This window comes from Notechis scutatus, chromosome 1 (assembly GCF_049901735.1).
Source record: "Notechis scutatus isolate UNSWTSFEM ecotype Mainland chromosome 1, rNotScu1.2, whole genome shotgun sequence".
Classification (NCBI taxonomy): Eukaryota; Metazoa; Chordata; class Lepidosauria; order Squamata; family Elapidae; genus Notechis; species Notechis scutatus.
In genome coordinates, this window is record NC_142009.1 from 23,551,171 (window position 1) to 23,572,276 (window position 21,106).

Here is a 21,106-nt window from a genome sequence, read left to right on the forward strand (position 1 = left end):
CTTTTAAAGTCCAGGCAGTCTCCTCCTTCCAGATCCTGCCCTTATTCTTTTCCTCTCCCTTCCTACTTACAGACAAAAAGGATTTTTTAGTGTCCAGAAATCTTTATTGTCCCTTTGGCATTTAATTATATTTTCAGCTTAATTATTGGTGCCAAAATGGATTTTTCCGATTTCTTATTCAGCTCTCTTCGTTGTCAATGTGAGGAAGGAGAGAGAAGAAAAAAAAACTTTCCCTTTTCACTTCCTTTCGCTGCTTCTGACTCTTCTTTGGGAGTGATGTTATCTTTTATAAAATTTAAATTCCAGGGTACCTTAGTTGTTGCTTTTTATCCCGGTCAGCCAAAACTTTCACTTCTTATCTTCCTCCTGCACTTTCTTTTCTGGTTGAGTGCTTCTTTGAAGTGGCCATTTCTGACCACCGCTCCTACCACCTTTGGGAAAGGGAGTTTGACCAGCTGAGGAGGAGAGATGTGGCTCTCCTCGACCCTGCTGGCGATTTCCCCCCTCTTCACCACCTCTACGGGGTGGCTTAGCCCCGAAACCAGCTGGCTCGGGGCGCTCCAGCGGAGAGCCCAGGCAGAAACCGCACAAATTCCTGCCTGTTGCCAAAGCCCTGCAAACCGGAAGTCAGAATTCTGGAGAGCTTGTTACTAGAGGGATGGAGCAGAACTGGGCAAAGACATCATCTGTGGACTACACTTACTTTATTTTTTTACTATTAGAATAATGTTTAGAAATGAAAGGGAAACAGACATGGCTAAGAAAAATAATATAGAAGGCTCACAAACACCATTGAATGATTCAATTGTTGGATTTTGCATGGGAAAACCCAGGTTCAAGTCCCCATTCAACCAGGAAGCACACTAGATAACTTAAGGTTGTTTTGGCTCAAGCAACTCAAGTTTCTTTTTGTAGAGGCAAAATGAAGAGACATCTCACATGTGGTAGTCCTTGGTGCTTTCTAAGCTTGGTAATTTTCTTGCAGATGTTTCATTACCCAAACTAGGTAACAGCATCAGTGATAATAGGGAACCATCATTTCCTACAAGCACTGATGGTGTTACCTAGTTTGGGAAATGAAACGTCTCCAAGAAAACAACCCAACTCAGAGAGACCAGTTCCCTTCATTTCAACTCTGAGCTACAAATATTCTCCTCTTTCTTTGACAAATGTCATCTTGAGGTCCCTAAGAAAACATGGAATATCAATTTAGTTTGGAAAAAAGACCGAAGGAATACATGATAGATATATTCAGCTACATTAAAGGAAGGTGCAGAATAGATAGTCAGCAGCAATTTTTCATGGGCCAAGAAACTACAACCAAAAATAATGTGTATGATTTGCAGCTACCGTCATTTCATTTACACTTAGGGAAAAACTCTCCATTAGTAAATAAGATCTGTACCACAGTGGAACAATCTACCAATGCAGGTTGTGGGTTTTTCAACGTTGGTCATTCTTAAGAAGCTGCACACCACCTCTCCAGGGGTGGGATGTTACTGGTTCTGCCCGGCTCTATAGAACCGGTAGCTCTGAAGAGCAGCAGACACCAAAACGGTTCTGTGTTTGCTGCTATTTGGCCCACCCGCCTGCCCGGGCTCTTACCTGTCCTTTATTTCCTGCTTTTTCAACCTCAACTGCTTTGTGCGGCACAGCTGAGGTTGAAAAAGCAGGAAAAAAGAGGCTTTTCAAACGCTGCGCACCCGCATGCAGCACTTTTCATCTGTCCAGGCAGCACAGCTTAAGGTTGTTTTACAGGTGCGCCTGCGCCTGCAAAACGTAGTCACCTAACCGGTAGTATCACCAGTTGAATCCCACCCCTGCACCTCTCCCTGATATTTTAACTGGTTTTCCTACATAGAGGCTGGACTAGATATTGTGATCTCTTACAACCATACACTTCTAGGATTCTACAGTAAATGAAGAAGTGCCTGCATGGATAGGGTTAAAGAGCTTGCAGAGACTCTCTGAAGTATGGTTCACAATAGGGCTACCAAATCTAATTTGCAAATGCTCAGATGGCCATTAGAGGGCAACAGAGACATATAAGAAATCCTAGGTTTCTACTGCCATTGAATGGTCATCCAGAGTTTTGCAGTCTGCAAATGATATTTCTAACTGAGGGTGTTGTCTATATTGTGTAACAATTTAAACAGCCTTCAGGGGGGAAATGCCTTGTTTCTATCTTAATCTACAAGGTATTGGGGAGTACTATGTGCATAAACACCTATATTTACATATTTATTTGTATCCTACCATGGTTTTGTATCTATCTATCTATCTATCTATCTATCTATCTATCTATCTATCTATCTATCTATCTATCTATCTCTGTCTGCCCGCCCTGCCTGCCTCTCTCTCTCTCTCTCTCTCTATCTCTCTATCTATCTATCTATCTATCTATCTATCTATCTATCTATCTATCTATCATTTGAAAAGCAAAGAGAAAGACATATCAAGCTGCCTCAACTGAGAGTTTAAGAAGTCTTTGGCCATGATAATTGAAGAGAAGGATTTCATCTGCTTTGGTATTGTTATTATGGTCTTTTCAATAAATCTTATGTACTTATTTATTTAAAACATTTATGTAGCTGCCAATATTAAAATAAGAGATTCTTTGGTTTCATTTACTACTAAAGGAAGTAGGATTTTGTTTTTATGGTATTTTTTCTAACATGGTTGGCATCGCTGTGAAACTGTTTCAAAGTTCCTTCAGTCCTCTTTGATTCCCCAGAGAAAGGAGTTCCTGCAGATTTTAGTCCACTAGCCATTGCTGGCTATAGGGAGAGGTGCTCATCTCTGTTTCAAGGCCATTGAGCCAGCACTGTTTGAAGATGTTTCCGTGGTCATGTGGGCAGCATGATGTCACAAATTTCTGTTACCTTCTCTCCGAAGTGGCACCCATTTATCCACTTGCATTTGCATGCTTTCAAGCTGCTAGGTTGGCAGGAACTGGGATGAGAACGGGAGCTCACCCCATCTTATGGCGCTTGGGTCTCAAACTCTGGGCTGTGAGCTTTCCAGTGAGTCTTAACCACTGAATCATTATACCACATCTTCTATTTCAAAATGCCTTCAGTCCTTTATGATTCTCTAGATATTACCATTCTTTTGTTTTCCTGTGGATTTAGTTTAAAACTCCTCCCATACTGCACAAACATTAATCTGCAGGGTATGATGTGGGTTATAGTCCAAAATCATTGGCAGGCACAGTGTTAGTTAATGATGTCAGATCTTTTCTTTGCTAATCTGAATGAATATGTTTCAGTTTCCAGAACAAGGAAGTGGGCTTTCTAAGTTTCATCTTGGAATAGCCCACTAAATACTTTCTTTTGGTCCAAATCAAACAAAGTTTTTTTTTTAAAAAAGTCCCATCTTATTCGTTCATGTCCACACCCATTGATCCAAGGAGTATAAAAACTTAGATCATCTCTTCTCCAGAGTGGAGAATCATCTGAAGAAAAACAGAGCAGGTGAGGATTGCTCTCCTAAGCACTTATCTTGTGGTTGATGGGAAGGCGATGGATTTGCCAATGAGGAACTGATCTCCCTTTCTCTTTCTAGTTGATTGTTAAGCTTGATCTCCCCTTTCTCTCTCCAGTTAATTGTTGATCTGCTTCTCAACACCAGTTTGGGTTCTTTATAGGCTTAGGAAAATGAAAAATGATATTTGAACAGAACAGAATAACAGAATTGGAAGATCTTTGAGGTCTTTCTAGTCCAATCTCCTATTTAACCAGGAGACCCTATTCCATTTCAGACAAATGGCTGTCCAATCTCTTTTAAAAACCTCCAGTGATGGAACATCCACAATTTCTGAAGGCAAGCTCTTCCACTGATTAATTGTTCTGTCAGGAAATTTTTCCTTATTTCTAGTTTGGATCTCTCATTGATGTATTTCCATCCATTGCTTCAGATGCTTTGACAGAATAGGTTGACTCCTTCTTTTGTGGCAGCCTCTTAGATATTGGAAGACTGCTATTAGGTCACCCCTACTGTTTTTGGATCATTTAATCCAGAATGATCAGTGTTAACACCGCAACAAGGACTCTTTGGTTCTGTTGATTTATTTAATTCACCATGTTGGCTCTCCCATTTAGTCCAGAACAATTTAGTTAAACAAGCTAATAAGGTTTTGTTATTAGGATTTATTGGGATTTGTTTTTCAAATAATTCTGAAATTCAGTTGCAGGATGGGGCAGGGCGGACCTGCATCCTCCAGTGCAGCTGTAATGGTGCCCATCTGGGAAAAACTTTTCCTAATGACTTTCTGACTTTCCTCAGAATGAAATTTCATTTTAATGTACACTGATTAGTGTACATTCAAACTAAAGTTAAAGTTATTCCTTTCTCTGCCTTATAGAGATTTGACTTTATATGGATAGTCCTCGACTTACAACAGTTCATTCAGTGACTGTTTAAAGTTACAATGGAACTGAAAAAAGTGACTTATGACTATTTTTCACACGATCATTGCAGCATCCTCATGGTCACATGATCAAAATTCAGATGCTTGACAACTGACTCATATTTATGACGGTTGCGGTGTCCCGGGGTCATGTGATCCCCTTTTCCAACCTTCTGACAAGCGAAGTCAATGGTGAAGTCAGATTCACAACAACTGTGTTACTAACTTAACAATTGCTGTGATTCCCTTAACAACTGTAGTAAGAACTGTTGTAAAATGGGGCAAAACTCACTTAACAACTGTCTCGTTTAGCAATAGAAATTTTGGGCTCAATTGTGGTTGTAAGTCGAGGACTACCTGAACTCAGATTTCTGATCTCTCCATACGGTCTTCTCTGACTAATAACATCTCTCAAATCGTTCAGGAGGGGAAAATCCCTGACTCTCACCTTTGCCTTGTTTTTCTCTGATCCAAGATAATGAATCTGATGTCTTTCATTTTCAAATGAAGGAAATCTGTCCATTTTAACAGCACTTTCCCGTAACCTCGATGTCCTCCAGATATGTGAGGATCATCAAATTGCAAAAATCTAAATCAGTTGGAAGTTCTTGGAACTGGTCCACACATCTGGAAGACCCTAGCTTGAGAAGTCTGCAGAGTCGGGCCACAAATTCCTTTAAAATGATGCCCAAAGGTCAACAGATAGATATCCTAATCCTGTTAATTGGGAAATGCTGAACTGCAATTTTTAGAAATTGAACATAGGGCTTTAAAAAAAAATATTCGTTTGCCATGGAGATTATGTCTTATTACGTAAAAACTTGACTTGGAGATCCTCATTGTCAGGAAGTCTTCTTGTGGCTGTATTTCTGAGGTCCCATTGCTTCTTCTTAAATTCAATGCTATTTAATGACCTGCAAGGTACTTTCCAACTCTGTTATTCTGTTAGAAATTAATCTTAGAAAGTACCTTGACACACCTACAAACAACTGTGAGCTAAATTATAAGCCGCCCAGAGTCACTGTAACTCCTTTGCTCTAAGACAGGCGTGTCCAACCTTGGCAACTTTAAGACTTGTGGACTTCAACTCCCAGAATTCCTCAGCCAGCTTTGCTGGCTGAGGAATTCTGGGAGTTGAAGTCCACAAGTCTTAAAGTTGCCAAGGTTGGACACCCCTTCTCTAAGAAGTTCTAAAGGCTTTATATCCTATAAAAATTACCTCAGGTGCTAATAAACTCATTTAAAAAAATGAAGCCTTAGGAACACAAATTAGTTTGGGACAAAATTAGAAAGTCACAGATAAATTAAAGAACATGCTGCATCTGTGTTTACTTTTGTAGGGTTCTAAAAGTATATTTCCCTAAATTGATCAACTTGTACCTTCTCTCTTTTCTTTTTCAGAGATGGGGAGAACAGTTGTTTTGCTCGGTCTTTTGATAACGTTCAACCTCTTGATGGTATCTGAATCTTACGTGGAAGGTAAAATTATAAGTCTTGCTTTGCTTCTGGAAACTTTTTCACCAGTATAATTCTTCCAGGGAGAGAGAAATGCAGCTTTTAATGGCCTCTTGAGGGATTTATAAACAAGACAGAAATGAAGATTTTGTTGATGATCCAAACTCTGTCAAGGATCTTGGAGTGCTCATCTCTAATGATCTAAGTGCTAGAGCCCACTGTAACAACATAGCCAAAAAGGCATTAAGAGTTGTTAACCTAATCCTACATAGCTTTTTCTCTGGTAATATCACACTAGAGTATACAAATATCAAACTAGAGTATACAAAACATTTGCTAGACCAATACTCGAATACAACTCATCAGTCTGGAACCCACATTACGTATCTGATATTAACACAGTTGAGAAAGACCAGAAATATTTCACAAGAAGAGTTCTCCACTCCTCTACTCATTGCAGAATACCTTATGCCACCAGACTTGAAATTCTAGACCTAGAAAACCTTGAATTACGCCCTCTTTGGTCTGATCTAAGTATGGTATATAAAATCATACATTACAATGTCCTACCTGTCAATGAATACTTCAGCTTCAACCATAACAACACAAGAGCAAACAATAGATACAAACTCAAGGTTAATCGCACCAAACTTGATTGCAGGAAATACGACTTCAGCAACAGAGTGGTCAATGTCTGGAATACTCTACCTGACTCTGTGGTTTCTTCCCCAAACCCCCAAAACTTTAACCTTAGACTGTCTACTATTGGCCTCACTCCTTTCCTAAGAGGTCTCTAGGGGGTGTGCATAAGCGCACCAACGTGCCTACCGTCCCTGTCCTATTGTTTCTTTTATTTATTTTTTCTTATATGTATCTATGTATTCATAACTATGTTTTTTACTTATACCTATTATCTTATAAGCAATTGACAAAAATAATAAATAAATAAATAAATATCAAGAGCAATTAGCCTTGTTAAACATGGGCTATTAATCTTGGTGGCCATCTATTGAGAGGCTAGAGAACTTGCTTATGCACTTGGTTAGTCAGTGTGAGAACCGACTGCTGGACTAGATGAGCCAGGGGGCTGATCCATCAGAACAGGGGTCTCCAACCTTGGCAACTTTAAGACTTGTGGCCTTCAACGTCCACAAGTCTTAAAGTTGCCAAGGTTGGAGACCCCTGCATCAGAACACAGCTTGTATTAAATGGTGGGATTCAAGAAATGAACATGGGATTTTCTTTAAAAAATATATTTATGGGGCATGGATAGGGCTAACAAATTCTTCTAGGGAAGGTGATGGGAAAAGTACAGGTAGTCCTTGACTTATAACCATTCATCCATCAGAACAAACACTTTGACTGATACATTCACACACTGTAAATATTACTAATTACTACGGTAGCCTCAAAATTTCCCAAATGGTTGCTACCTTGATTGCTGTATCCCATGCTATCAAAGAAGCCACCCTCCTTTTCAAGCAGTTTGTCCAGTGCATTTCTTTTGTGACCTTCTCAGAAATGGACCCAAATTTCTTCTGACAATATAAAATTACAGCTTCCAGCATCAGAAAGATTGTTTTTTTTCTCCAATGGCAGGAATGTACTGGAAAAAGTTAAAAGGCAAAAGCTTTCAGGATGCAGCTGATCGCTTTATTCCTTGTATGTACACTGAGCGCTAATGCACTGGAGATAAATCCTTGTGTGTCCAATGCCACTTGGCCATTATTCTATTCTATTCTATTCTATTCTATTCTATTCTATTCTATTCTATTCTATTCTATTCTATTCTATTCTATTCCATTCCATTCCATTCCATCCCATCCCATCCCATCCCATTCCATTAAGTTTTGTCACTTTCAGGCAACAATTGCCAGCCCGAGTTCATAACAACTAATTAAAGTTTCAGGAGTAGTTTAGGGAAGCACTGGCCTCAAACAGCTGCTCAGAAAGCAGTAGCTTGTAGCTACTCTAAAAAGGCAATATTTGATTTTCAGGCTATGCCTTGAATATTTGATTTTAAGGCTATGTCTGCAGGGTGGAGGACATGAGGACACAAAGGAGGACCTGTAGTCCTTTTGCCAGAGGACTGCTAACCCTAGGTGTGGCATTAATTTTCAAAAAATATCTTTGATTTTGTGGTAGACAAACTCCTGCGGCTAATCTATCTATCTATATAAAAGCAAAATAGCACTCATGCGTCATCACAAAATTTCCAGAACCGGAAAGCATACAAACTTGAAATTTGGCATGTATGTTCCTCTTGGCTTCTAGGTGCTCACTAAAAAAGGATTTTTCAAAATGACCATCAGAGCATTACTATTTTATATCTTATTATTAACATGCTCTGATGCTAAGCAGTTCTACTCCCCACCCCCACCTGAAAAGAAATCTGTTCCAAATGCAAAACACAAGCAGAGGAGAGGAGTTTCAGTTTCAGAGTACCAAGCAGCTTTAGTACAGAACAGTTGAGCTAAGCCACGCCCAGGCTCCTTGCTGTTTCCTTCTTGCTCACACAGCAAATACTGTTTCAATTTCCAAACAGCCCTCAACTCTCTCACACACTGACAGGACGCTAGCCAATACAGATGGATACTGGTAGGCAGAGGCAGAATTCCCCCCCACACACTATTTTCCTCCCCAAAAACTAAGCCCGACCACATAGTTTCGTAGCGAAGCACAGGTATTGAGCTAGTTGAGACTATTATCAAAATGCCCAAGAAGGTTCTTTTTTAAATAACCTAAATGTAAGGCATCCAGAAAGTATCCATGATATCAATCACTCCGAGACATTTTCTCTTCAATTGATTTATTTAGGAACAGATCTGGTGCGTCTAAGGCAATTTCCCAAAGTGAAAGTATTTTCGCTTATTACACAGAATCCACCTTCTCTCCTCCCACTTCTACACTTCATAAATCATGAGAACCAATTAACTGCAACTGGAATTTCTTAGTACGACATAGAGAATAACTTTGAACTTTTCAACTCCTCCACCCCCCCCTTCCATTAAATGTGGCAACTGAATTTCAAAGCTGACACTAGAATCATATCTGTTCCTCTCTAATGTGCCACCAATAACGTAATCTGAAGGTCTGTCATTAAGTTGAGCTCATTAAAAAAATGAGAGGAGGCTTACAGATGTTAAAAAATAGGGAAATAAATTTATGGGAAGGGAACCTTATTAGCAACCCTAACCCTAACCCTAACCCCTTATTAGCAACTGTTGGAACTGCTAACATAAGTGTAACTTCCTACAGTATTCAGGGCAAGGTCAAAAATGGCAAAATGAATCATACCATTGTCTTGAGTTGTTTGGCATACATGCAATGTAGACACCCCTGATTTAGGGCAGAATGCCATTAAATAGTTCAGTCAGACTTTATTCCTTACTTCTGGCTAGAGAATCCTGATAGTCATTGCTGGTAACCATCATTTTTTGTTACATCTTATTTATTTATTAGGAAAATTTGTATGGATGCTCAACTCACAGTGACTTGGGGTGGTTGGGCTTATAAAATATGTTGTTTGCTTATGATTCAATTTCTTATTTTGCTTCTCAGCCAAGAAGATTTTTAGATATAAAATTTTATATTTAAGATTTTAAGATATAAGTAGCAGGGCAGTATTTGCCTTCAGGCTTAACAATTAAATGATATTATAGCAGGGGTGGGATTCAAATTTTTTAACAACTGGTTCTGTGGGCGTGGCTTAGGTGGTGGGTGTGGTTTGGTGGTCATGTGACTGGGTGGACATGGCTTGGTGGTCATGTTATTGGCTGGGTGTGGCCAACTCAATATCACTCACATCGAGGCACGCATCTCCTTGCCTGACCTCTCATGTGGGGATGATGCAACAGTCATAGGTGTGAAAAATGGTCATAAGTCACTTTTTTCAGTGCCATTGTAACTTTGAATGGTCACTCCACAAAAGCAAAGTACCAGCAAAGGAGGGAAAAAAACTCCAGAGAAGTTCCAGAGAAAGGAAGTCTAGTCCTGCCAAGAACGTAATAAGGGTTAACAGAGAGGCAGTTTCTGTAAGCAACACCAGAATGTTTCCTTCCTGCCTTCCTTACAGGATTAGGCCAGTAATTTCTTCTAACAACCGGTTCTCTGAACTGCTTAGAATGTTAACAACTGGTTCTAGTGAATAGGTGCAAACTGGTAGAATCCCACCCCTGTATTATAGGCAAGAAATAAAAATGGACAGGGAAGCAGATGCACACTCTGCTTTCTTAAAGTGTTTATAGCTACCTGTGATGCTCTAGGCAGCCATCCTTTTCATCTCTCCTGCTCCTGGTTAATGGGGAAAAAAGCCAGAATCTTATTTTTCTTCTAACATTGTTTTATTCTTCCATTGTTTTATTCTTCTGATGATTTTTCTGAAGAGCTGACTGGGAGAGACTTTTTCAACAGCATTAATGAAGCCAAGCAGAAGGTGGATCTGGCATTTAAATTATCCCGGGAAAGGTGAGCTTCTTTTGTGTAAAACTATCGACAACTTCCTTTGTGGTATAGGGTTTCCTCCAAAGTTCCTTTCAACTCTGTTATTCTATTCTGTCATGTTTCATCATGGACTCTAAGCCTCAATTTTTCATGCTGAACATTTAGAAATATGCCTAGGAAACAGATGGGAGAAAAAAAGTTTAACCTAAAGAGCAATAATACACACACACACGGACAAACTTGTGTGGGCCTGAAACTTCTAGAAGCTTAAGAGGGCAAGTTTATTGGGACCTTCTCAAAATTGCCACTAAATTATAAACTTTATATTGAGGCAGGTAGAAAATTATTAAATAAATGGGGAACAGTAATTTTAAATGTAATTAATTAGATGTAAATACATTTAATTTCATTTTCGCTCTATCCACATTTTGGTCCCATCTTTCCAATTTGAGAGAATGTACCTTCATCCGACAGCATGCCATCAAAAGATTAAGGGCAGCTTTTGGGTTGGGATAAAACCTCCATACATACCTGCCTTACAATAAATTACATAACTGCAAAAATAACAAAAATACCAACTTGATCTCTGAAGGCTAAGATTCTTTTCACACAGGACGGCTTCAGCCATACAACGTATTTAAATTGGCTGTACAATTAATCAGTATTTTGTGTTAGAACAATATAGTGAATGATCATAAATAATTCAATGAGCTATGACAGGAAAGTAACCTGAGTTTATATGTTGTGCCAAGGAAGCCTCAAACTCTTTCAGGGTCCTGGTTAAAATTGTTTCAGAATCAAGCAATGAGTCCCAACAGAGGAGGAAAGAGAAATGGTTGGTTCCAAACTCTCACTGCATAGTGACATGCACTGCAAATTTCCTTTTCCTTTTTCCTTTCCTTTCCTTTTTCTTTTCCCTTTCCCCTTTCCCCTTTATTCCCTTCCTTTCCCTTTCTTCCCTTTCCCTTTCCTTATTTTCTTATCCTCTCCTCTCCTCTTTCTTTTCCCTTATCCCTTTATTTTCTTTCCTTTTTCATTAGCCTCCCCTCCCCTCTCCTTCCTCTCTTTCTCTTTCTCTTTGTTTCTATTTAAATTTATATGGCTGCCTACCTCAGTGTTGTGACTCTCAAGCCCACACCTGTTTACTAACTATCCTCCTCATTCATTCATTTGCTCTGCTGTAACAAAAACCCCTCTCAAAGCTGACTAGTCCATTATCTCTGAAGGAGCTTGGGTGTCCAGCAACTTACAATCATACAGGAGTCTGAGCATATACTTCTTAAATATGATATTGCAGGAGGACTCCCTTTCCCCCAAAGACTTAAGTCTTATGAAACATCCAGATGTTTGAGCAATAGTAAAGATAGGAGAGAAGAAGAAAAATACACAGATTTATTGTGGCATGGAAAAATAAGAATTCAGGCTGCATACATTAATCCATGCATAAATGGGGTTCTCCGGTGAAGAGGCAAAATGGTTATGTGGAAGATTTTTATAACACTGGTTATAGTTGTTTTTCTACCTAGAAAGAAAGGAAATAACATGAAAGAGTAAGAATACCTCCGGTCTATTCAGTGGTGGTATTCAAATTTTTTTTACTACCAGTTCTTTGGGCCTGGCTTGGTGGGAGTGGTGTGGCTTGGTGGGTGTGGTGTGGCTTGGTGGGCGTGGCTTGGTGGGCGTGGCAGGGGAAATCCCTATTCCCTCCCCATCCCACTAACCTGCTTTCCAGCTCCGTTCTCCTGTGCAGGGCAACAAAAGAAGACCCAGCCGATCAGCTGGGACTCAGGAGGCAGAGAATAGACAGGGGTGGGGTCAACCAGAGGTGGTATTTGCCGGTTCTCCAAACCATTCAAAATTTCCACTACCGGTTCTGCAGAACCTGTCAGAACTGGCTGAATACCACCTCTGGGTCTATTTCTCTCTTTGTGGTGCAACTTTCTTGCTGCTATTTTAAAAACAGCATTGTGTAAACACAACTATATTTCGCATGGTATTTTCTGTTGTGGTTGCTGTCATCAACTCTACTTCTTTTTCCAGAATAAAAGAAAGTTTGAACAAGGATGATCTCAACCCTTCTGATTTTCTGAAATATTTAAAAGCACCCGTGGCAGGAACCAGGACTGCAATCCGAGCTGCAAGTTATATGGAAACTGCTTTGGATATCTTGGAGAAGAAAATACAAAATAAGCATCTGAGACCATTCAATATTACAGGTAGGATGAAAAACCAGAGATACCTATGAGGATCAATGAAAACAAGACCTGATCACAGTGTCTTTAAATAATGTCCCACTTCTGGAGTGCTCCAGAACTTTTACTTAGATAGGTAATGCAATAGGATGAGAAGTGGACAAAAAACAGAAAATCCCACATGTTAGGTCATGAATACTACAGCTTAGACTCCAGAAAAATTCTTATTTCCAGAATGAAAGCAATTGAACACTGTCCTTTACGTCTAATTTACAATTTTACAGTATAGGTCGGTGGTCACCAACCAGTGGGTCGGGGACCACTGGTAGTCCATGTGAAAATTTTGGTGGTCCGCAAAGAAATGTCCCCCCCAAAGCAATTAATCCAGGCTGTGCGGGAACACAAGGCTGTGCTGCCCACATGGCCTGCCCACCTGCTGGCCCCCACCCTTTGGCCGAGCGCAAACCTTACCTTGAGTAGAGCCATGAAAGCTGGAACTGGAAGGTAAGACCAACAGCGGGGGAGGGAAATCTGCCCCAGGGTGGCTTGCTGACGTTGGTGGGAAAGTTGGTCCCATATTCCAGAGCTTCAGTAGTCACAGGACTGGCCCTTTGGTCATCCCGGAGCTGCTCGTCCAGTCCATGGCAGGCCGGTGCACCCGGATGGAGGAGCAGCTGCTCTGGGATGACCAAAGGGCCACTCCTGTGACTACTGCAGCTCTGGAATATGGGGCCGACTTTCCCACCAATATCAGCAAGCTACCATCAGTCAAAATTCACATTAGTGGTCCGCGGGATTTAAAATTATGAGTTGGGTGGTCCCTGAGGTCCCTGGTATAGGTAATCCTCAACTCACAACCATTTATTTAGCAACTATTCAAAGTTACAAAGGCACTGAAAAAAAAAAGACTTACAATCCCACACTTATGACCTTCACAGCAACCCCATGATCATGTGATCCAAACTTGGGTGCCTGGCAACCAGCATGTACGGTATTTACAATGGTTGCAACATCCCAGGATCATGTGATCATCATTTGTGATCTTCCCAGCCAGCTTCCAACAAGCAAAGTCAATGCGGTAAGCTGGATTTGCTTAACAACTACACAATTCATTTAACAACTGCAGTGATTCACAACTGTGCAAAAAAAAGGTGATAAAATCAGATGACTGATTCAACAACCAACTAGCTTAGCAAGGGAAATTCTAGGCCCAATTGTAGTCATAAATCATGGACTGCCTATATTGATAATTAGCAATTAAATTAACATTAATTAAATTAATATTACATCAAATCCTTGATTTCTAATTGATTTTTTTTCCGGTTTAGACATATTAAACAGACAGCAGAAAGAGACACTCTTCAGAACAACTGGTTGCAATTATGTGACACGGCCAATCCGTTGTCCACTGAACAGTCCTTACCGCACCATCACTGGCGAATGCAACAATAGGTACACAACTCTGGCTGAAACTCAGGTTTTAAGTCAGGTTTTTTTAGGATATGGTGATTTTGTGTGATAAAGCTGAAAAGTTTAGGCTTACTTTCTGTGCAAAGCATTAGGAGGAGCAAAATTGAAGGAGCAAAATTGATGCCTGGAGCCTTTCAAGGCATCTCTTCTGCAGCTTAGAAGCCCTCTAAGATGCGGGAAAGTTGATTGGAAGGATTTTAAAGGGTGCAGGGAGAATCCTAAGCTTTTCCCTTCTTTACCTCTTGCTGGGTTATCCACTTAGATGGAAATATGGTCTGACTGGCTGTAAAGCATCTTTGTATGCTGAGCTATTTGTCTGAAAAATAAACAGGTCCTATGAGAAAAAACAATTTTAACAGACAGAATGCTAAAATAACCGAATGGAAGGGACTTTGGAGGTCTTCTAGTCCAACTCACTGCTCAAGCAGGAGACCCTGTACCACTTCAGACAAATGACTGTCCAGCCTCTTTTTAAAAGATTCCAGAAATGAGCCTCCACAAGTTCTGAAAGCAAGCTGGTTCTCACTGTCAGGAAATTTCTCCATAGTTCCAGGTTGCTTCTGTCCTTGATTAGCCTCCATCCACTGCTTCTTATTTAGCCTTCTAGAGCTTTTGAGAATAGGTTGACAGCCTCTTCTTTGTGGCAGCCCCTCAAACATACCATCTTGTCAGTGGTGGTATTCAATTTTTTTACTACCAGTTCTGTGGGTGTGGCTTGGTGGGTGTGGTCTGGCTTGGAGGGCATGGCTTGGTGGGCGTGGCAGGGAAAGGATAGTGTAAAATCCCCATTCCCTCCCCACCCCACTAACCTGCTTTCCAGCTCTGTTCTCCTGTGCAGGTCAACAAAAGAAGACCCAGCCGATCAGCTGGGACTCTGATCAGCTGGGACTCAGGAGGCAGTCTTCTTTTAAAAATACCAGGCACCACTGGGTCATCGGTGTTAATAGCAATCAGTTCCAGAAAGTCTGTATGGAATTGTTTTATTTCTAGCCATTTTAAGTTTTAAACTTCATTTCATTTGATGGTTAATCTTAAGGGGGAGTTCTAAAACAAGCTTTCAAAAGGCACATTGAATCAGTTATAGTTTCTCAAAACAGATATTTACACAGAGGTTTCATGTTCAACATTCAGAGGAGAACAAAACCTGCCCATTAGATAAACTTCAACCTTCAGGGAGGGAAAGGAGATAATTTTTGTATAGAGATTATTGTTCCAGCATATTTGATTAAATGATGGACATATCCCTAAAAGACCTCCCATGCATTACATTATTTTCCCATTCTAGAGAGCACCCACATTTTGGAGTAGCCAATCATGCCTATGCACGCTGGCTTCCAGCAGAATATGAAGATGGCATATCCCTTCCAAGAGGACTGATTGCGGGGCAACTTTATCATGGACATCCTCTCCCTCTGGTAAGTGGTAGGAAGTCAACTACCTGTTTGGGTCATGCGTTGGGGAATTGTCAGGGGACAATGGTAAAACAATTGTGGCATAGGATGAGATGATCCTTGTAGAGCAATACCTATACCAGTCTAAAGTGGCCAATAGAAACTGGCTCATTTCATCATCCCATTCCTCTCCAAATCACCTGACTTTACCGCCAATAACATGGTTAATGAATAGTGGATTAGATCATACCCCCCCACCCGCCCAGTTGCCATTGTGTATTGTTTACCTTAGAACAGAATTTCTCAATCTTTGGCTTGAAGATTTGTGGACTTCAACTCCCAGAATTCCCTAGGCTAGTATGCTGCCTGGGGTTTCCCTTGAAGAGCATTCAGAAGCTAGAGCGGGTAGTTTTGTGAATCCCAAGAATGGCCCCTGTAACACCACTGCTCTGCGAGCTGCATTGGTTACCAGTCTGCTTCCAGGTGCAATTCAAGGTGTTAGTGATCACCTTTAAAGCCCTTCATGGCATGGGTCCAGGTTATTATTACTATACCAGGTTATACACTTATACTTATTATCTTGTAAACAATTGGCAAATCAAATAAATAAATAAAAAATAAATAAATAAATATTAGAGGGACCATCTCACCCACTGGGATTAGCCCACTCATGCCGGCAGAGGAGGCATGCTGCGGGCTCCTGTTAGCCCGATGATTCCAGCCGGTGGAGTTCAGGAGGAGCGCCTCCTCTACTGTTGCTCCTGCCCTCTGGAATATCTTTCCCTCCCTCAATGTAAACTGTGTGCCCCCAACTGTCCTACCTTTTTGTAAGGGCCTAAAGATGTGGCACTGCCAGTTGGCTTGAGGCCCCAGTGGGGGAACAGCACAATGGGGGTGATTGGTTGAGTAATAACAGATTCCACCCACCCACTACTCTGCCCCTGCCCTCCCCATGTGTCTTTGGTTTTAATGCCTAATTTTAACTTTTTATGTTTAAATGTATAGGTAACTATAAGTGCCCAGAGTTACCCTATGGGCGGCCAATAAATTTTATAAATAAATAAAACTAAATAAATAATAGTTTTAATTCCCTTTGTATGACCAAGGAAAGAACACTTAGGAAACTGGGGGATTTCAATCCAAACAAATTAGAATTGCTTATCTGACCTTCTTTGGGGGTTTCCTGGCAGGTACGGCAAGTGTCTAATGAGATCATCACAACTTCCAACGAGGATGTGACAGCTGATGGCCAACGCTCTCTTGCATTCATGCATTTTGGGCAATGGATTGACCATGACTTGGATTTAGCTCCTGAAAGCCCAACCAACATAGATAATAGGAATGGCCACTGTGAATCTTGTTGCAATTATGCACCTCCTTACTTTCCAATTAAGGTAATAGAAACTCTGCTCTGGGAAAAAATGGGGACAGCATTGTATATCCACAGATTAATTTTAGCTTTGAGAGATACTCCTTCTGAGGAGATTTTTCCCATGGTTTTGATAAGGTAATACAACATAAAAATTCTGCCTCTTTAAAATAGTTTAAAATAGTAACTTTAAAATACAGTAGTATCTCTTTAAAATAATTGACAATAGTTATGCGACCTCTGGGCATAATAATGACTTTTTATAGCACTTAGACTTGTATACCACTTTACAGCACTCTCCAAGTGGTTTACAGAGTCAGCATATTGCCCCCAACAATCTGGGTCCTCATTTTACCAACCTCAGAAAGATGGAAGGCTGAGTCAACCTGGAGCCAATCAGAATCAAATTGCTGGCAGTTAACCCGCAATACCACATTCTAACTACTCCACCACCATGGCTGTTTTATATTTTCTAATGATTATTTTTTTATTTTGTTTTTATTGATTGTTGTACATAGCCCAGAGTGATGTGTGGCTATATAAATGTGATGATAGATAGATAGATAGATAGATAGATAGATAGATAGATAGATAGATAGATAGATACAGGGGTGGGATTCTACCAGTTCGCACCTATTTGCTAGAACCGGTTGTTAACATGCTAAGCAGTTGTTAGAAGAAATTACTGGCCTAATCCTGTAAGGAAGGCAGGAAGGAAACATTCTGGTGTTGCTTACAGAAACTGCCTTTCCGTTAACCCTTATTACATTCTTGGCAGGACTAGACTTCCTGTCTCAGGAATCTCTCTGGAGTTTTCTTTCCCTCTTTTGCTGGCACTTTGCTTTTGTGGAGTGACCATTCAAAGCTACAATGGCACTGAAAAAAGTGACTTATGACCATTTTTCACACTTACAACTGTTGCAGCATCCCCACAGTCATGAGAGGCCAGGCGAGGAGATGCATGCCTCGATGTGAGTGATATTGAGTTGGCCATGCCCAGCCAATAACATGACCACCAAGCCACCCCCACCAACTAAGCCACACCCATTTGAATCCCACCCCTGGATTGATAGATAGATGATAGATAGATAGATAGATAGATAGATAGATAGATAGATAGATAGATTTAAATAGATTGATTGATTTAAATTTCGTTTGGCTCCTTTGTAAAGTCAAGGGAAAATGGTGATGATGAAGACTAATTCTTTAGTGGATGTCCTGCTATGTATTTCTAATGAAATGGGGCTTATATAACACATTTCACTTCTTTAGTCAATTATCTTATTTTCTGGACCCATGTAATTAATTGACTAGAAGTGAATCAAATAAGTTGGTTGACAAACTATGCTGAAATACAAGCTCTTTCACCGACCTGCTGGCCTCTTATTAGTCTTGAAATCTCATGAGATTTAAAAATAATTTTAAAACCACTTTAAAAAAACCCCACCCCATTTATTAAAAATCAACTGAAAAATCAAAGTATTTAAGTGCTGGAACCTGAAAAATATAGAAACATAGAAAAGGGATAGCAGAAAAAGATCTAATGGTCCATCGAGTCTGTCCTTTGAGATTTTTGTGTGTTTGTTTTCTTTTCAGTGAATGAATGGATGAATTAAACCTCAACCTTTTACTTTATCCCCTTAAAGCATTATAGCAGAACTCTTAAAATAAAATAAAATAATTAATTATTTTATTTTATTTTATTAAGAGTTCAGGTATAATGTTTTAAGTTGGTAAAGTAAAAAGGTTGAGGCCGTTATTGTATTCTGTACTTTATTGTGCTGAAAAAAATCGGAAGTCAAATGCTTTTTCTCTTTTTCCTTTGTATTTACACCTTTCCCCCCTCCCTTTTCTCTCTTTCCTATTTTCCTATCACCTTCATTTTCATTTAATATTATGATAACATTAATTAAAAAAATTAAGAAAGAGTTCAGGCATGATGCTGATTAGACTGGGATCAGAAAGATGTTTTGACTTCGTGACCTTTTTATACAGATCCCCCCTGGAGATCCACGGATTAAGACTCCGGGCATCTGCCTGCCATTCATTAGGACAGCTGCAGTGTGCAACCCCACAACATTTGTCCGTGAGCAGCTCAATTCAATCACCTCATTCATGGATGCCAGTAGTGTGTACGGGAGCGAAGAGCCTCTAGCAAGAAGTTTGAGGAACCAAAGCAATTCACTTGGTCTCATGGCAATCAATCAGAACTTCAGCGACGCCGGGTTGGCCCTTCTGCCTTTTGAGATAAATTCCAATAGCCTCTGTCTTCATACAAATAAAACTGCCAAAATCCCATGTTTTAAAGCAGGTATTTACTTTTTTAATTAATGTATTCGATTTATAAGAGCACCCATCCTCAAAGCGCCCCCGTGAGTGGTTCAGTAATAAGAATATTTCAGGTAGTCCTTGACTTACAACAGCCCATTTAGTGGCTGTTCAAAGTTACAATGGCAGTGAAAAAAGCGATTTATGACCATTTTTCACAATTACAACTTTTATAGCAGGGGTGTCAAACTCAAGGCCCGAGGGCTAAATTCGGCCTGCGGGGTGTGTTATGTTTGAAGAATAAGGAGACCAGACATCTGACCAGTGACTTCAACTCTTTAATAATAACAGGAATAGGAATAGAACAGAGCAAACTCTATGGGCAGCAGTAACCCTTTTATAGGGTTGGCTGCTACCCTATTAACCAATAACCTTTGTGATAAGTTCAAATAATAACCAATAAGGAGTGGCCTCATCCTGACCAATCCCTGTTCGTTGTTTGAGGACCAATCAGGTGTGCAGGCCTTCAAACCCTACTTTGCATTTTATGCTAGTTACTTTATTGATTCATAACAGGGTGCTTAGATTTGGCTCATGGGGCTGGCCTGGAAATAGCAAAGGACTGGGCTGCGGTGCCTCTGCCAGCCAAAACGGAGCTTGGGAGGGCTGCTTGTGGCCCACTCAAGCTCCGTTTTCGCGGGCAGAATGCTTGGGCCGCCACAGGCGCCCCTAATACGAGTGATGTTGAGCTGGCCACACCCACCCTGGCCACGCCCCCTGCTCCCCCCAGGTCAAGCACAACTCTGATGTGGCCCTCAATGAAATTGAGTTTGACAATCCTGCTTTATAGCCATCCTTATGGTCATGTGACCAAAATTCAAATGCTTGGCAACTGCTTCATACGTATGACCTTTGCTGTGTCCCAAGGTCATGGGATCATCTTTTGCAAACTTTTGACAAGCAAAGTCATTGGGGAAGCCAGATTCACTTAACAACTGTGCTACTAACTTATCAACTGCCGTGATTCACTTAAGAGCTGTGGCAAGAAAGGTTGTAAAATGGGGCAAAACTTGTTTAACAAATGTCTAACAAAAGAACTTTTGGACTCAATTCTGGTCATAAGTCGAGGACTACCTGTGCTAACAAGTACAAATAATAACGTAGGCATTTGGAGAAAGAAGAACTGTGTCAGGTGAAGCTCCATTCAAAATCCAAGAAAGAAAACCTTAGACTCCATTGTTATAGAGAAAAGGACTTTTACTGAAAATTGAAGTGGTAGCATCAGGAGAATACCAGATCTGAGGCAATAGGTGCAAAAATCACATATAGAAAGTTATTTCATGTTCCCACCCCCAATAGTTCAAACTGGCCATCCAATCTGAGATGTGTATAATGTCATGTGGGACATCTTCAGGTGGTGTTTCAGACATCTGGTGCGCCAAGAGGGTTGACCTTGAGCCTGGACAGATAAGAGGCTACATCTGCTCAGTAAGCAAGTAAGCATAGTAAAGAAACATTTCACCAACTTTTACATTTCACCAACTTAAACCTCCAGCACACTTGCCCCCGCGAAGCCCAATTATTCTTCCCTCCCCCCATTTCTATGGCAGTGTTGTGGTTAGCCAGCAGCAGGTGTGGACGGCTGAGGAGAGCAAGGGGCCAGGACCATTAGGGAGTGGACTTCTGCCTTCAGAGATTGTGGGGGCTGGCAGCAGCGATGAGGAGGTTCCCGAGGAGCCTGTGCCAAGTGCGTGTGCGCGCAGGGCTGCTTGCAGGAAAGAGCAGCTGCAGCAGCACAGGCGACTCGGGAATAAGGCTGCAAGGTAATGGCCCCTTCTTCAAGAAGATAAAAGCTAGCTGTGAAGCGGACGTTCTTTGTAGGAAGCAAAAGACATTTTGAAACTCGAGCCTCGTGGATATTGCAGTATCTTAAGTTGGTTTTTGAAGACTCTTGTGTTGTAAAATATCTCTAGATAATCTTATCTGTTATTCTTGGCAGCCTCGCACAGTTTTGGTGAGGCTTATGCTTATCAAAGTTAGTTACTTTGCAGCAGCCTTTTAACCGGGAGGATTCATAAGAATCATTAAAAGGTTTCTGTTCCCTTTGGTT

The 21,106-nt window shown here is 40.7% G+C and overlaps 1 protein-coding gene across 1 annotated transcript in view; it reads left to right on the forward strand.

The window, feature by feature from the left end:
• The first annotated feature begins 3,336 nt into the window (after window positions 1-3,336).
• Window positions 3,337-21,106, forward strand: part of LOC113414537 (myeloperoxidase-like) — a 28,217-nt gene continuing 10,447 nt past the window's right edge. The window contains exons 1-8 of the mRNA XM_087958549.1: window positions 3,337-3,473; window positions 5,810-5,887; window positions 10,249-10,330; window positions 12,347-12,522; window positions 13,827-13,950; window positions 15,254-15,383; window positions 16,550-16,753; window positions 18,724-19,039. Of these exons, the coding sequence (XP_087814675.1) occupies window positions 5,812-5,887; window positions 10,249-10,330; window positions 12,347-12,522; window positions 13,827-13,950; window positions 15,254-15,383; window positions 16,550-16,753; window positions 18,724-19,039 (1,108 nt within the window). The 5' untranslated portion in view covers window positions 3,337-3,473; window positions 5,810-5,811. The remainder of the gene's footprint in view (window positions 3,474-5,809; window positions 5,888-10,248; window positions 10,331-12,346; window positions 12,523-13,826; window positions 13,951-15,253; window positions 15,384-16,549; window positions 16,754-18,723; window positions 19,040-21,106) is intronic.